General features: G+C 45.9%; 1 protein-coding gene across 1 annotated transcript in view; it reads left to right on the top strand.

Moving 5' to 3' along the window:
* LOC143935120 (uncharacterized) overlaps positions 1–15,458 on the top strand; it is a 32,227-nt gene extending 16,769 nt beyond the window's left edge. Inside the window, exons 5-7 of the mRNA XM_077458760.1 lie at positions 6,565–6,612; positions 8,507–8,645; positions 10,433–15,458. Coding sequence (XP_077314886.1) covers positions 6,565–6,612; positions 8,507–8,645; positions 10,433–11,253 — 1,008 coding nt within the window. The 3' untranslated portion in view covers positions 11,254–15,458. The remainder of the gene's footprint in view (positions 1–6,564; positions 6,613–8,506; positions 8,646–10,432) is intronic.
* The last annotated feature ends 2,460 nt before the right edge of the window (positions 15,459–17,918 follow it).

Here is a 17,918-nt window from a genome sequence, read left to right on the forward strand (position 1 = left end):
ATATGAACTTTAATGGCTTCCCAGTCTTATTCCGTAGGGTTCAATATTGAGCTGGCCCACCCTTTGCAGCTATAACAGCTTCAACTCTTTTTGGGAAGACTGACCTCAAGGTTTAGGAGTGTGTCTATGGGAATGTTTAACCATTCTTCCAGAAGCGCATTTGTGAGGCCAGTCAAGTTCCTCCGACCCCAAACTCGCTCATCCATGTCTTTATGGACCTTGTTTTGTGCACTGGTGTGCGGCAGGGCAAAAGGGACAGCTGCCCTGGGTCCTGCCATTGTTGTGGGGCCCAAAGCAGCTGCCTCATACTTGCCAACTATCACAGTTTAAATTCCCTTGTCCCTTGAAGTTTTAGTCCTGTGCTGTGTCCCGATATCTCAGTGTAAAGTGCTGGTACTAATGCTGCTCAGCTCTGCCCTATTGTGTACAGATGACTCACCTGCAGACCCTCTGTTTACATGTAAATAACCGGCATTCATATGTAAATAGCTGCGGCTGGCGGCATTGATATGTAAATAAAGGTGTCTATGCGTATCATGCTCCCCTGCAGTGAGGAGATGATGTGCTGTAACCTCTAGCAACCAATCAGTGAGCAGTATTACTGCACATTAATCTCTAGAAACCAATTAACAAGCAGAAATCATTTGCTGTAACCTCTAGCAACTAATTATTGAACCGTAATATGTACTGTAACCTCTAGCAACCAGGCATTAAGCAGTAATGATATGCTGTAACAACCAACAACCAATCGCAATCGCTGCCTGATCTGATACAGTAAACTTATTTTAAGTCTAGCTGCTATTTATTGTATGTCTCAGAGCAGGTGGAGAGTGAAATTGCATGGGGGGGAGCCCAAGAAAATTCTTGCCCAGGGTCCAATCAATATTAAAGACGGCCCTGGTGTGCAGTCATGTTGGAATAGGAAGGGCCACCCCCAAACTGTTCCCACAAAGTTGGGAGCATGAAATTGTCCAAAATGTCTTGGTATACTGATGCCTTAAGAGTTCCCTTCACTGGAACTAAGGGGCCAAGCCCAACCCCTGAATAACAACCCCACACCATAATCCCCCCTCCACCCAAATGATTTGGACCAGTGCACAAACCAAGGTCCTTGCAGCATTATTATTATTATACAGGATTTATATAGTGCCAACAGTTTACGCAGTGCTTTACAATGTACAAGTTAGACAACACAGTTATAATACAATAAAATACAAGAGGATTAAGAGGCCTGCTCAGAAGAACTTACAATCTAATAGGGTGGGGCAGGTGGTACAGACTGTTGTAACTTTGGGAAATGAGCTGATGGAAGTGGTAAAAGATTAGTTAGAGACGTGATAGGCTTTCCTGAAGAGATGAGTTTTCAGGGATCGCCTGAAGGTAGCAAGAGTAGGGGATAGCCGGAGAGGTTGAGGTAGCGAGTTCCAGAGGATGATAGAAGGTCTGGAGAAATCCTGGAGATTAGCATGAGAGGAGGAGACTAGAGAGCTTGAGAATAGAAGGACTCATGCTCTGTGTGGAAACAGTGGTCTCCCTGCAAAGGTCTGAACCCCCCCCTTTTCCTTAGTCTAATTTTCAAAGTGCCACTCCCTACTGATTTGAGAGCTCTAGCTCTGTCTAATGAGTTGTCAGACCTTTGCAAAGAGACCACTATTTTATACACAGAAAGCAAGGGTCTATCTCTTCAGCATGCTGGCAGGGGACAGGTTTTTCTACTGTGGTCGCTTTCTAAATAAAACCAATTTTAATACTTTGCGCACTTGTGATTTGATGCACCTGGAATGTATTTAGCTGATTTAACTACTTGACCACTGGAAGGCTTTACCCCCTTCATGACCAGGCCCTTACTTTAACTGGCAATTGTGTGGTCATGCAACACTGTACCCAAACAACATTTTTATATCATTTTTTTTTCACACAAATATAACTTTCTTTTGGTGGTATTTGATCACCACTATGTTTTTTATTTTGGTATTATATAAACGAAAAAAGACAGATATATCTGAAAAAAAAAACAATATTTTCTACTTGTCGTTATAAATTATATTTAATAAAATCTTTTTTTTGCTTAACTTTATGCCTAGAATGTATTCTGCTACATGTCGCAAGTGCTGGCAGTGATCGGGGGCTGATCCTGCTAACGCTGCATTTTTGGGGGCATTTTTGGGGACACTAGTATAGTTGTGATCAAGATACTGATCTTTACAGACACTATACTAGTAATTGCATTGTTCAGTGACTTCTAGTGTAGTGGGCAATATGGTGCTGGGAGGGGCACTGACATTAATTTAGTGATAATACACTGGCACTGTACTATTGGCACTGGATGGGTGACAGGAGTGATCAGAAGGGCAACCAAGGGGTTAAAGCAGGAGTCCGCCGTTTTTTTTTTTTTAAAAGCCAGCAGCTACAAATACTGCAGCTGCTGACTTTTAAAATAGTGACACTTACCCGCCCAGCGCGCCCGCGATGTCGGCACCCGAAGCCGATCTCTCAAACGTCTCTCGGGTGCTGCTGCCGCCATCTTGGGTATGGAAATCAGGAAGTGGAGCCTTTCGGCTTCATTTCCCGGTTCCCTACTGCGCATGCGCGAGTCGCTCTGCGCAATAAGGATGGTCCCCCCTGTCTCTGGGATCCGTGTGTTTCCCAGCAGGCAGCGGGGGACTTTCGGAAAGGGGCGTAGATTCTGCGGAAAGGGGCGTACCTTCTGCAGAATCTACGCCGGAAGTGAGTGCAGATACCTGTACTGTACAGGTACCTGCACCCCCCTCCCCCCTGAAAGGTGCCAATTGTGGCGCCAGAGGGGGGGAGGATTCCAATGAGCGGAAGGTCCACTTTAGGGTGGACCTCCGCTTTAAGTGTATGCCGAACAAATGTATGCAAGTGTATGCATGCTGCTTTTACTCACTGATCTGGCTGGGTTTCTCTCCTTGCTTTTATTATCCAGCCAGAGCCTGTGTTTACAAACACAGAGGTTTGTGATGTGATTGGCCACAGCTGATCAGCAGGTATACAGTCATAACAAATCAAGGTGTGCAGAAAATTCTGGACAGCCGCACTCTAAATGAAATTTCTCATGCCTTTATTAGAACATCAGGATCACACTGTACATGTTACAGCAAACTAATACAGAACCAAAAACAACTGACGCGTTTCACACTAAACTTAGTGCTTACTCATAACTTAAGCTATGAGTAAGCACTATGTTTAGTGTGAAACGCATCAGCTGTTTTTGGCTCTGCATTACTTTGCTGTGACATGTACAGTGTGTTCCTGATGTTCTAATGAAGGCACAAGAAATTTCATTTGGAGTGCGGCTGTCCAGAATTTTTTACTCACCTTGATTTGCTATATGCATTAGCCCGGCACCTGGGGCTCTTCATTTCCTGGAGGAAAAACCTTTTTGTTTCAGCAGACCTACCTGGAGCGGTGGTAACCCCATCTCTTTATAAAGTCATAACCATTGGCTGTAAGCTGCTGACAAACTCATGCTGTGTCCAATCACAGCACAGGTCAGCAGGTAGGGGTACGTCTTGGTGCCTGGCTGTGCCGCCCGCCGGCAGTAATTGTACTGTGGGCAGCTGCAAGTGGTTAAACTAAATATTCAATTGATCTTTAGATGTTCATTTATAAAACAAAGATTGTAAGTAATAGTAGAACCAGAACAGGAGTTAAACAGTTTAATTCATTTCATTATAATTTAAAGCTAAATTCTGGGGAACCAAAAAATTGGTCCCTGCAGTGGGGCTTATTCTTCACTGGAAGAGTTAAAGTGATAGTAAAGGCAAGTTTAAAAAACAAAACAAAAAAACAAACGTGATATTTACCTGCTCTGTGTAATGGTTGTGCACCCAATTCTCCTCTTGGGTCCCCAGCTGGCGCTCCTGGCCTCTCTCCCCCCCCCCCCGCCAAGTGCCCTCAGAGCAAACCGCTTGCTATGGGGTCACCTAAGCAGGTTCGCTCCTGAGCCCTTTCTCTCTCCTTATTGGCTCACTGGCAGGGCTGGACTGGGACAAAAATTTGGCCCTGGACTTCATCCAGACCGGCTCACTTTAATTTTGCAAACAAGTAAAAAGACAGTATATAAACTATATGCAATTGTGCAAAAAAAAAAGTAAAAAATTCCACTATTGGGCATAGGACAGTGCCCATTGATGCAGCCTGATATCAGTGGCCATTGATGCAGCCTGATATCAGTGGCCATTGATGCAGCCTGATATCCGTGCCCATCAGCGCAGCCTGATATCCGTGCCCATTAATGCAGCCAGACCAGTGTCCATTAATGCAGCGGAGCCTCATAAGTGCCCACCAATGTTAGTCCGTCGCCCCCCCCACCTGCAGTGCTTGTCCTGCAGGTGGTTCTTCTGGAGTTGGGAGCCCAGGACTAGCTATGCACTGCTGGTACATCTGGTCCTCTCTCTTCCTCCTGGGAACCACAGAGCTGGTTAACTGGGCTGGAGGAAACTGGGGGGGTTAGGGGGCAAGGTAAGTGAGCGGGGAATCCCAAATCCTATCCACCAATCGGCTAATCTCTTGACTCTTGCTGTGTAGCTGTTTAGAAAAAAAAACTTCTATGAGTCTCCCCTGTGTTCAGTGGGGGCCGGGGGACAGAAAGCGGACTATTTCATCGCTTTAGGCGGATTAATCTGCATCACTGCTCCTGGCCGGCTCCAGTGCAATGATATAGCACAGGGCGGCCTTCAACTGTGTAGTGCACTGCTGCGGATTAATCCGCCGAAAGTGATGAAATAGTCCGCTAGAAGTTTTTTTTTCTAAACAGCTGCACAGCGGGGGATTAGCCTTTTGTTGGACAAGGTTTGGGAGTCCCCACCCGCTCTACCTCCGCTGTCACTGAAACTGGCCCACTGAGCCATCTGCCAACTGGGAAACTCCCGGTAGTCCCGATGGCCAGTACATTTCTGCTCACTGGCTGTCATTGACAGTAGCAGGATGGCTCCCTTCTGCTGTCTCAGCCAATGAGGAAGGAGAGCCGAGGCTCTCGTGCAAGTTTCTGGATTGTGATGGGGCTCAGGTAAGTATTAGGCGGGGCTGGGGAGACTGCTGCACCCAAAGGGTTTTTTATCTTCATGCATAGAATGCAAACCTTGAGCTTTTAGACCCACTTTAAATGCTCTGTTTTTGCCTAGGATACCAGTATAAAGCAATTTTACTTCTCTTATCCTTTACTCCTCCAGCAGCTGCCACTCACATCTTCTCCCCGAATGCTGTGGCTCATGGATGGGCCCTTGACGTTCTTACCTACAATGCAGCATTGCTAGTCCTGCATTGTATATGATGAGGTCACAGCTGCCACTGCTAGACTGAGTGCTTAAGAGGAGAGACTGCAGGGGACTGGTTGTATGGAAGGAGGAGCCTGCGGGAGCAAGGGGTGAGGTAGGTACAAAATGCTTTTTTTGCTGGTACCCTAGACAAAATGTTACTTTTTCAGTACAGGTGGAGTCCTGCTGCAAGAAAAAAAAAATTCTGTTCCTGAAGTGCAGCTTTAAAGAGGTTGTAAACTTCAGACGTAAAATATGAACAAAGCATATCCCTCTGTATTTCCTGACACCAAGAGATAGAAAGTTGTGCTGGAGGGAACTCCAGCACAGTCTGTGATTGACAGCCTCAGCTCTGTTTCTGTGTAAAGGGGGGGGGGGGGGGGGGTTTCTCTTCCCTTTCCTCCTATCAGCTCTCAGAGCTCTCCTCGCTGAGCTCTGTAGAGTGTAACTTCAGCTCTATGCCCCCTTTTTTCTGACAACTCAGACAAGCTTTATACTTTCTGGACTTTGAACGGATGTAGAGAAGAGAAGACTGCAGATAAACAGGTACAACTTACATTGGAAGATTTGTTTCATCTGTGTATCACCTGAGGCCAGTCACTTCACTGGGTACAGTATATGTAAGGGTTTACATCCTCTTTAAATGTGCCATTGGCTCCCGCTGCTGTCAATCAAATCCAGTGACACGGGGGGCGGGGCCGAGTCCCTCTGTCTGTGTCAATGGACACAGCAGCCAGCAGGACATGGGAACCCCCATGGAAAGCGTTTCTCCGCACGCGAGAAGAAGATCGGGGTTGCTCTGTGAAAGACCCTTGCACAGAGCAGGTAAGTATAACATGTTTGTTATTTTTATCTAAAATCATACAAACCTTTGCAACCGCTTTAAGCCTTGTGTACACGGGCCGGATATTATCCAACTTTTGACCCGTGTGTACACCTGTCTGTTCTACAAAAGTTTAGAGACTGGCTTTTGTCAAGTGGTCATGCTGGAAAACCAGCATCTGATCACTGCCAGCACTAATCAGTGTGTTCTGGCAGAGGGTGGGGGGTCCCCCTGTCAAAGCACAAAGGCACAGTGGGGGAGATCGCCGCACTAACAACGCTTGGTTAGCGATTGGTTAGCTCTGCAAGCTCTCGTTTTTTTTTTTTTCTAGTGTGTTCGAGGCTTTACAGATGGACTTCTGGATTCTGCATTTAATTATTTGGGTTACAAGAAAGGCATGTTTTTTTTTTCCTCTGCATTTTACCCTCATCTTATCATGTTATTATGTTGTGTCCTCTGCAGAAATGGATGATTGCAGAGAAAGAGGGAGACCTTGAAAGTCTAGATGAGGTGAGTGGCTGCCCATTTAACATTACACTGGAGGAGTTTCCTGGCTTTCCCAATCATCTAATCACTGTGATTGGCTGTCACAGCAATCAGGTGATTGGGAGTCGGTTACCATATTGCCTGGTACACACTATGAGTGAGGATGTCTCTGTGCTAACTACGGTATGTCATGTTAGTACAGCAATAGCAATCAGCTATTATTAATATTATTATAATTATTACAGGCAGGGGGTGGGTATCTACCGCAAGGCAAACAGTACCGGGGTGATGCCTGCTTGCATCACCCCGGTACTGTCTTTTAGAGCCGGCGGTCAGCTCTCTTGTACTTGCAGTCGGAGTGGCTTACTAGCCGCTCGATTGCTTTTACAAGTAGAGGGGGGGACATCCTTCTGTAGCTCTCCCGTTCCACCCGGAGACCTGAGTGGCCAGCCAATTTAAAAAAATTTAATTAAATTTAAAGCAACCGTGTAAGCGAAAAAAAAAAAGAATAATGAAAAATAAATAAATAAATTTGAAAGTGCCCCCGTCCTCTAATGCTCACACTCAAAGGCGAACTGGGCGGCCCTGCATGCACACAAACAGCGATCATCCCACACATGTGAGGTATCAACACAAATGTCAGATCATAGACAGTAATTCTAGCACCAGACCTGCTCTGCATATCCAAAGTGGTAACCTGTAAAGGCTTTTAAAATGTCGCCTATGGATAGTAAAATTTACGTTGTTTGTTGCCTTTGCACGGGCATGCATACTTTTAATCTGGCTGGGGTAGGACAAATTTAGATGGGGGTGTTTTTAGTCTTGCCTTGGACAGCACAAAACCAAAATACACCACTGATTATAGGTACTTTTATAGCGCTGTCAATTTACGTAGCGCTTGATATATTGTACATTCACATCAGTCCCTGCCTTCAAGGAGCTTACAATCTAAGGCCCCTAACTCACATCCATGCATAAATATACTAGGGCCAATTTAGACAGGAGCCAATTAACCTATCACCATGTCTTTGGAATATGGGAGACAACCAGAGTACCCAGAGGAAACTCGTACAGGCAGAACATGCAAACTCAATGCAGGTAGTGCCATGGTTGGGATTTGAATCGACAACCCCAGTGCTGCTAGGTGGAAGTAGTGTTGTGACAGGGGGACTGCCCCACTGCCAGAACATAGCCATCAATGTTCGCAGCCATTGACAGCAAAGCTGGTTGGATGCTAATCCGCAGATGTTTTTCTGGCATGCCGTTACGCAATGACGCCACAACTCCTTCCTGTGCGTTTTGTAACCAATGACGTTATCACACCCCTGACGTCCTTGGAGTCGTTTCTGGCTTGTTTGATGACTTTGGGAATGGGGAAATCTCTCCCGTGGAGCTATAGTGTTCTTCCAATGGGGAAGAGTGGGGAGCCATCCCTGTAGGGAGAACACAGTGATTGCTGTTAGCAGTTATCGCCTCTGTAAGTAATCGCATGCTGAGAATCCAACATGCTGGTTGTACACAAATCAATAGATGGATCGATTGGGTATAATCAGCCTGCCGATAGATGGATCGAATCTCGGTCAGTCCCTGCTGATTTGATCCATTTATGGCCGGCTTTAATAAATAACGAAGCAAGTATGACAACACTTGAAGCTTGCACTTTTAAAATGCAAGTCAGCAGTGGCTGCTTCCAGGTTTATGTCCAGACAGACAGTTAGAACAGAACTGACAGTTGTCTGTATACTGGAGTTTGTGTTTGTAGTGCCAAGGTTTCATGCACCAGAATACACAAAGAAATGATTCCATTGTATAATGAATGTAGTTTACAATGCTGTGGTGCCCATTGAGTTAACCCCTCAGCTCCTGGGGTGATCTCAAGTGTTCCATGCATGTTGCTGAGCAGTGTTGTATGTTGCAGGTGCCGGTGAAATGTGGTGACATTGGTGTCTATTTCACCTCAGATGAGTGGGACTATATTGAAGCTCACAAGGAGATGTACATTGACATAATCCCAGATGACCCTCTACTGACAGAATCCCAGCAAGACTTGGCTTCAGGTATTGTAGGGTCAGAAATAACACCTACCAGAGTCACTTCTGCTTGTTCTTCCTGTGTGTACCCAAGATCAAGACACCTCAGTCCTTTCCTGTGTCTCGGTCTTGAGTGGGCTTCTTATTTTAAGAAATAAATAAGGTAATTTTGAAATGGATAGCAGCAACATGTCTCAAAAAAGTTGAGGGTGGGGCCATGTTTATCACGATGTAGAATCCCCTCTGCTTTTAACAACACTCTGTAAATGTCTGGGAACTGAGGAGACCTGTTGATGGGAGTTTTGGGAGAGGGATGATGTCCCATTCTTGCCTGAGCATACGTTGCTCTAAAATCTGAATATATCTGGATATAGCTAGATAAAGTGAGGACTCAGATAAGTATTTAGAGGGTGAGGGGTGAAACAAATTGGAACATGTTTTACATGATCCCAAGAGAAAAAAGGTGACAGGGAGAGATCTGTGATTGACAGCCCGTACTCTGTTCCTGTGTGCTGTGTAAAGGGGGGGGGGGGGGGGGGGGGCGGCGGCAATGTCCCTTCCCTTCCCTTCCCTTCCCTTTCCTTTCTTTCCCATCCCTTCTCACTCATCCCTCCAATCAGCTGTCAGAGCTTTTCTCACTAAGATCTGCAGGGTGCAACTTCAGCTCCCTGCCCCTAATGTGCACCGATGAGGCTGCACTGATGGGCACTAATGGGGTGCATTGATAGGCACTAATATGCTGCACTGATGGGCACTGATGAGACGGTACTGAAGGGCACTGATGAGGAGGCACTAATATGCCGCACTGATGAGAGGGCACTGATGGGCACTAATATGCCACACTGATGGGCAATGATAGGCCGCACCGATGTGCAGCACTGATGAGCAGACACTGATAGGCAGCACTGACTGGCATCACTGCTGGGCATTAATTGGTGGCATGGATGGGCACTGCTGGGGCTACATTGATAAATTGATTACCTGTACACTCTCTGCTGCGAGGAAATGCTGCTGATCGGCTCTCCTTGCCTCACACTTTGTCACTGTGAGACGAGGAGAGACGAAAAACTGCACTTCTGTGTTTTACATGTGATCAGCTGTGATTGGACACAACTGATCACATGGTTACAGAGCCGCATTATCGGCTCTTTACCCAGATTGGGGTCATGCCATGTCCTAGGAACACGGCCCGTTTGTGCTGCGCGTGAGAGCGGGGACACTGGGGCGACTTAATATGATGTCCCAGAATGAGAGGTGTTTCTGTCCGCCATCATTTTACTATGCGGTGGGTGGGAGGTAGTTAAAGTACTTGTTTGGGGGAGGAGACCGACTGGAAAACCAGACTTTAAAAAGAAATGGAGGGCTTGCTTTGCACAAGGAAGGCGATTACTACTAATATCCTATTCCTCCTTGCTGGAGTTCAGCTTAAAAATGCCCAGAGTATATCTTTAAGTCAGGATTGTCCCTTAATGCACCTGTGGAATTTTTATTTGCTGCTAGTTCCCTTGCTGGACTATGATGTGCGACTATATTGTTTCCCATTTGATCTAGATGTTGTTGCTTGTATCCATTGTCTCCTGACAGTTCCTCATTGTACAAATGAATATTGTTTTTTATGACTTTTTTTTTTATTTTTATTTTTTTTATTTTATTAATAAAAATGGGTAAAACAGAAAAATGCCCAGAGTAACTTAACATTAATCAGTAAAACTATTGGGGAACACTTTGGAGTAGCCTTTGTAAGAAGGCCATTGTTTTGCTGATGTTTTAGAGGGTTTTAGAAATATTACATACATTGTCTTTTTTTTTCTCAGGGGCAGAGTCAGTGAGCGAAGATGAAGCAAAACCTTCCCCAGATCGCCAGAACTCCCCAGAATGGAAGCCGCAGAGTGACAACAGCGAGTTCAGCGATTCTGAATTATCCTTATCAGATGATTCTGATGGCTCCAAAAAACGCAAAACTGAAGATGCGTTTCTGGGGAACCCTGAGATAAGGATCGAGTACTCTGCAGACGGGAGGTCTCGAACATTTTGGTGTCTGAGGTGCAACATAGCCTTGAAAGACAGACGGGGCTTCCGAAGCCACTTAAAGACACAGAGGCACCTGAATTTCCGCGCTGATGAGGAGGTGGTGACCTGCGAGGAGTGCAGTCAGGTGTTCAGCACTCGATCGGCACTGACTAAGCACAAAGCAGAGAACCACGCGAACAAGCGCTACGCCTGCACAATCTGTGGCCTGGAATATGACTACATATCTCAGTATATCATACACCAGAGGGCGCACACCGGGGAAAAGCCGTTTGAGTGTGACAAGTGCGGGAAGAGGTTCGGCCACAAATGCACTCTGCTTGTCCACCACCGGAGGCACATCAAGGGAAAAACGGTGAAGTGTGGCACGTGCGGCCGGTTGTTCGACACCAAGTCCCAGCTGAGCAGACATGAGAGAATTCACGTGCCCAAAAAGCCCTATAATTGCCCTGTGTGTGGGAAACAGTTCAATCAGAAATCACTTTTCACAAAACATAAGTGGGAGCATGAGGAGGAGGCAAAGCGAGCCCCGGAGGTGATCGGACCGGCACATGAGGATAGCTTAGCACTAAACGCTCCTCCCGGGGATGTCCTGCAAGAAAATTGAGCAGCAGAAGGGCAGCTGAACAGGATTGGATGTTTGCCTTTGCTTACATACACTTTAAAGACTCTCTCTGCCTTTAGCAACAATTTAGTATGTAACATGTTGCTAAACACCTCATTTTCTGAGCCCCCCCTTTCCATGACAGTGGGGGGTTGTCCTCTTTCCCACAGTTGCGGCTGTGTGGGGCTCCGCCTTCATTCGCAGAGATCTGTGAATGATTAAAATACAAGTCCCATTTTCCACTGCAGCAGACAGACTTGTAGTTCTCAATTAACTACGGGTGCACTGATTGGTGCACTAAAAGTGTATTGACACTTCTGTAGCTCAGTAACTGAAAGCCCATACAGAGGTACAGGCAGAGAGCTGTAGGAAATGCCTGCAGGAGCCTAACGTTGCACCAGTGACCCACTAATCGTGGGTGAAGTACTTTGCAGACTCCTGTGTAAAAAAATAATGCACATTTTTCTTTACCTGCAAAAACGTGCATTTATTATTATTTTTTTCTTAAAGGTGAACCTAGCCTTTCGTTTCCTTGAAAGTGAGATTATGCAATTGTATGCATATATGTAACCGCATGGTGCTGGATGGTATGTCATGCAGCCCCATATATACATTCGGCCAACGTTGTTCTGCTGGGGAAGCTTTCAGTTGGTGCCCCCAGCACTGTCACCATGCTGTCATCGACAATTCCCGGTCACCTAGGAATGATTGGGAGCTCGTAGGACGCCTCCCAATCGTGTGACCACTGAGACAACCAATCACAATGGTTGGGAGGCCCATGTAATTTAGTCTCTTTAATGACCAGCTCTAGAGGTGGCTTAAAGTTTAACTAAAGGCAAAACTTTTTTAAGCTTTGGATGGAGTGGAGATGGACTATAGCCCCTGTCAGTTTTTATTGCTGTCTGTGCCCTCATTAAAGGAGAAGTACAGCCAAAGCTCATCTGGCTGTACTTCTATGGATCACAGGAATGCAGTTAATTTTGCACTCCTGTGACCCGTTTTCAACAGCGGTCTGAAGTCTGCTCTCTCCCGATGACATCATAGAGCTGGTCCAGGCTCAGGAGAGATCGCAGCCATGGAGTCAGGATCCACCCACATGTCTGGACTGGAATCCGGCTCAGCCTCTCAGCAAGCCACTGAAAGGCTGAGTGGAACACTCCTGCTGCCTCCACAGCCCAGCACTCCAGTGAGCGAAAAGGGGCATGGCAGAGAGCTGCTGACTGACAGGCACCAGCTCTCTATTCGGGGACCTGTGAGAACTGAGCAATCAGCAGTATTAGCCCTTGTACATACGGTCGGAGATTCCGACAACCAAATCCGTTGGAGTAATTCAGACGGATTAAATCCGGAAGAGGTCCGGAAGTGATGTTGCATACACACGGTCGCACTAAGTTGTTGGAAAATCCGATTGTACATAACGTGATGACGTTATTTTGTTAGGATGGGACTACGTTCAGGCTAGTAGCCAATAGCTTTGGTCTAGGAATTTGATCTGAGCATGCGTGGTACTTTGTCCCTCGGAGTAGGCTACACATGATCGGAGTATATCCGATCGGAGCATTTTGTCGGAAAATTTTACCGGCAAGTTGGAAAAGTTGGTCCGTCGGATATTCCGACGGAAACAGTCCGATGCAGACCACACACAGTCGGAATATCCGACAAGACGGTCCGATAGGAAACATTCCGTCGGAATCTCCGATCTTGTGCACAAGGGCTTAGATTGCTTGTTTCTCAGTGTAGAGGTGGCCGGAGACAGATGCAGCATCGACCTAGGAAAGTATAAATGTGCAATAACCCTGATTCCCCTACTTCTCTATTAAGGAGATTCACCCTCTCTATTTATCTTGTTTACTGTTTCTTTGAAAGTAAAAGAAAATCCCAAATTTAGGGCTGTCCCTAGAAAAGTAATTGAGGGGAAATCTTCTAAGGGGGGCACTAGTTCTGGTGACCTGGGAGTCCCCAGGGGATTACTTTAATTTGCAGGGATTTCATCTCACTTCCTGTTTTGGCTATGGGTCAGGAAGTGAAGGGAAATCTCTGCAATGGGACACAGATGGGAAAAAAATAAAAAATCTGACTGGGGTTATAACCCTCCTGTGCTCTATCCAAAATGGAAAAAAAAAAGGTTTTGCCTATAGTTCTACTTTAATGAAGAATGCTGCCCTAAACAAAACCTTTTCTATAGTATCTAACAGCAGAACTGTTTAGACCTAAATTGACAATTCTGTTTTTATCCTTGACGCTGGGAGGGGCTGCTAATATGCAAATTACTGGTCTCCAAAACCAGACATGAAAAATAATGTGCTTGGTTGTCTATGCCCGCCCCCTTTTGCCTCCTATGATGTTCAAAGGAGGCATGGCCGAAGACGCTCCCAATATTTTTTTTTATTCATCGGCTTCCTTTTTATTTTATTTTTTATTTTTTTATTAATTACAGTTGAAGTCAGTGGCTGAGCAGCATTCTGCAGTACCAAAGGTTGCAGCTTCTGACCCTCCTATGCCCACCCTCCTGCTGAAATGCCCAAAGCAGCCACCTCTTCTGCCTACCCCGGGGCCTTAGTCCTGGTTGAAGTTGTGTTCTTCCATTGAGGATATGTTGGCTGTGTTCAACAGCTTGTGAATTGGTGGTTATGTACAGTTTTGTTACTTGAATTTGAATCTGTTAAAACTGTATATACTGAATTGCCTGCAGCCCTCACAACAGTGACAGTGCTACAACTTGTACGTCTACATTGTATTTTATTCCATATTGTATTTTAAGGACTTTAAGTTTTTCTATAAATGGTAGAAAGTTCCTCCTGGTAGAAAGTTTCCTGGTGAGTCATGTTAGGAATAATGCATAGCTTCCAATGTCGGAGCGTGACATGCCCTGCTGCAGATCAGGTCATTTCCTTAAGCATCAGAGGACTGCTGTTCCAGCTTGATGCTGTAGCTCTCCCTTCAATGCAATGCAATTAAAGTGATTGCAAAGTCTTTTTTTTCTTAAATAACAAACATGTTATACTTACCTGCTCTGTGTGTGGATTTTGCACAGAGCAGCCCGGATCCTCTTCTTGGGTCCCTTTTCGGTGCTCCTGGCCCCTTTCCTCCTGTTGAGTGCCCCCACAGCAAGCAGCTTGCTATGGGGGCACCCAAACCAAGTCACAGCTCCCTGTGTCCATTCAGACATGGAGCCGTGACCCAGCCCTGTTTCCTCTACTGATTGGCTGACAGACTGACAACACCGGGAGTCCCGATAAAGAGTGGAGTCCTGGCAGCTGAGACTCCCCTGCAACATCGCTGGATAAAAATGGGCTCAGGTAAGTATTAGTGCTAAGGGGGCTGCTGTACACAGAAGTTTTTGTTATCTTAATGTATAGAATGCATTAAGTTAAAAAAACAAAACCTTCTGCCTTTACAATCCCTTCAAAGTGATTCTAAAGGTAAATAAATAAATAATAAACACGTTATACTTATTGACATGTTATGAGCAGAGCAGCCCCGTTTCTCTTCTGTTTGGGTCCCACCTAGCAGTCCCGGGCCCCCCCCAGCTGAGTGCCCCCCATAGCAAGCCTTTTGCTACGGGGGGCACTCAAGCAGGCTCGCTTCTGAGCCACGCTCCTGTGACTTGACGTCCATTTACAGACGGAGCTTGGCTCAGCCCGCCCCCTGCTCTCTCCTCATTGGCTCACTGGCTTTCATTGACAGAAGCAGCCAATGGCTCCTGCTGCTGTGTGAGCCAATGAGGAGAGGGAGGGATGCTGCTCACATTGCTGGATAGAGGTGGGGCTCAGGTAAGTATAAGGGGGCTGGGGGCGAGCGGCACCCATTTTGTTTGTTTTCTTAATGCAAGGGTTACTGTATTACTGTTGCACACTTTTTTTTTTTTTTTTTTTTTTTTTTAATGCAGTCCCCAATACCACATCAGCTCACCTGACGTGCATTTGGTGAGAACAACCATTGTGATCACTGTCTCTCCCGTGAAGGATTTAGCGGAGACCTGGAGGGATTTAAGAAACCCATCATCAGGCTAATGAGCAATTTATTTGTTTACCTTCATTTTCAAACGTACTGAGACTGTCCACTTCAACATAAGGTGGCAGATGTCCAGATTCTCATTTGTTGTTTGCTGATATCACAGCTGTTATAGTAGACTAGACCGTAATATGCAATACTGACTCTTTGCTACAGCAGTGATGATTAATAAATAATGTTTACGTTAAGTGTGATGTCTGTTTTCTGGGTGTTTTATTTCCCCCTGCAGCCAAGCAAAGATAAGATCCGGTGGTGGCAGGTGGGGTAGGAAGCTGTACAGATGTAGACACAAGTTGACTGATTTTGGCAAAATGTATTTTGCTGTGTGATATGACTGTGTACCACAAGCTGACCACCCATCCGTGACTAGCTAGGAACATGTATAGTTATCATTAGAACCAGGTCTCCTGACGGCGTCACACAAATGAAACGCATTGGGTGGAGCCACGCTGCTGACGTCACATCCGGTGACATCATTTCTGGCGCTTGGCGTTCACTGCATCTTTGCCTGACACCAGGTAGTGCCATTGAATTAGATTGAATGGGAAGCTGTGTTACCCTGTAAGTGCAGTTTTTACTATTGCGGTCTCTATCTTGGTGTATGGTCTGGAGTGTACCTGGAGGTGGAGTGGAAGCAGTGGAGTTATTATAGAGAGCCAAAAGTGAGAAGGAAGTACAAAAATGGCAATCTGGTGAGTGTTTTCTACAAGGTGGTGTCAAGCACTTTATATGGTGGAAGAGCGATACTGGGGATAAATTAAGGAGACCTAATAATACAATTGGACATAGACACGCTCCTAAACCTTGTGGACGGCCTTCCCAGAAGAGTTGAAGCGGTTATAGCTGTAAGGCCCCTTTCACACATGCGGATGGTATGTCCGTATTTCATCCATCCGTTTGCGGATGAAATACGGGCCATACATTCATCCCTATGGGATAGCGGGTGTCTGCGGATGAGCATCCGCAGACACCCGCTATTGTCCGCCTCCGCAATTGTCCGATTCTGCAGACGGAGGAAAATCCTATTTTTCTGTCCGTCTGCAGAGTGGATCGGATGAACACGGACACACGGTCCGTGCTGGTCCGATCCCCATAGAGGAGAGCTGACAGGGCGGTCCCCGCACAGTGTGCGGAGACCTCCCTGTCCGCCGCCGGCTCAGCGGGGACAACGGAGCGATCCCCGCTGAGCGAGCGGATCATCACGGGGCGGATCTTTACTGATCCGCCCCGTGTGAAAGAGGCCTAAAGGGTGGGCCAACTCAATTTTGAACCGTATTTACTAAGACTGGGATGCCATTATAGATCATGTTCATGTAAAGGCAGGTGTCACAATACTTTTCGTAATATTGCGTATGCGATACAGAAAATTATGACTGTGAAGGATTTAGAACCTGGCAACTGGTTTTGCCATTAGACCAAATTTTTTTTAGATAATACATGAACACAACCCCTGACTACGTTCCACAAATGGTGGAAACAAATACTGACATTAAAAAAATGGTGCACTGATTTGCAGCTCAGTGTAGCTTGGGGGGGGGGGGGGGGGGTGTCAAGCTTGCAAAGCAGTACAAGTTTTTTGTTTTGTTTTGTTTTTTTGAAGGTAGAGCTTTTTCTTTTTTTTTTTTTTTTTTTTATAAATATTGCTGTATGGTAAAATCAGTCTAGTTTTGATAAAATTGACAATTCTACAGCAAATGTAATTTCATTGAGTTCCCTCCGATCATCCCTAGACTGCCCTGCTGCTGGATTATTATTTTTTTTTAAATCAAAGAAGTTTTTATTTAGAAAATAAAAACTAGCAATAGACAGAGACAACTTTTTCCTGGGTGCTAGTCCAGGGACATTACGCCATGGAGACCAAAGTTTTTCATAGCAAGTCGACCCCTATGTTGATATATTTACCTCTCCCAAAAGGAGTTTGTTCCCCATATGAGTCACCCACGTCTTGACCGATGGGACAGTTGTGGACTTCCAGCCCAGTAGAATGACCTTCCTAGCCTGAAATGGGGTCCTTCAGAAAACCACTCTAGTTGCTTCCTTGGGTATCACCTCTTCAAGTATCCACAGTAAACAATGAATAGGGTTTAAAGGAACATTCACCTGGAATAATCTATTAAGCGTGGAGAGGACTTCACTCCAATAGCGATGTAACTTTGGGCATCGCCAAAGGAGACAAATAAGGTCCCCAGATGTGCGTCAGCATCTAACACATAATGGATCGGGAAGCCTTCCCATCTTGTGGAGTTTTACTAGGGTATAATGCACTCTGAGTAAAATATATAATTATGACATTGAGGGAGCATATATTGGCTGACTGAAAAGCTATATAGAGCAGAGTAAAAAGATGCTAATTCCAAGACCTATTTGATCCAGCTCGCTAACTACATGTCAAGTAGAGGAGCAAATGGCTCCAATAGCTGGAGAGGACTGCTGCGACCTGGTGATTTTTGCCAACAGGCGACCTGTCTTCTCCCCCTCTTCATAAAACGCCATTTTTGTAAAGAAACGTTTCCGTTCCGCGGTGGAGGATCTGTCGGTCCAGCAAGTCCTGGATTGGCATCTATGCCCCCCTCCCTCAGATGGATCCAACACATATGACAACTCCAACTGTCGAACCTGGCCTTCCACCTACTCAAGGAGAACAGAGGATGTAT

This window comes from Lithobates pipiens, unplaced genomic scaffold, assembly GCF_037356315.1.
Source record: "Lithobates pipiens isolate NorthernLeopardFrog02 unplaced genomic scaffold, aLitPip1_a1.2 Scaffold_28, whole genome shotgun sequence".
Classification (NCBI taxonomy): Eukaryota; Metazoa; Chordata; class Amphibia; order Anura; family Ranidae; genus Lithobates; species Lithobates pipiens.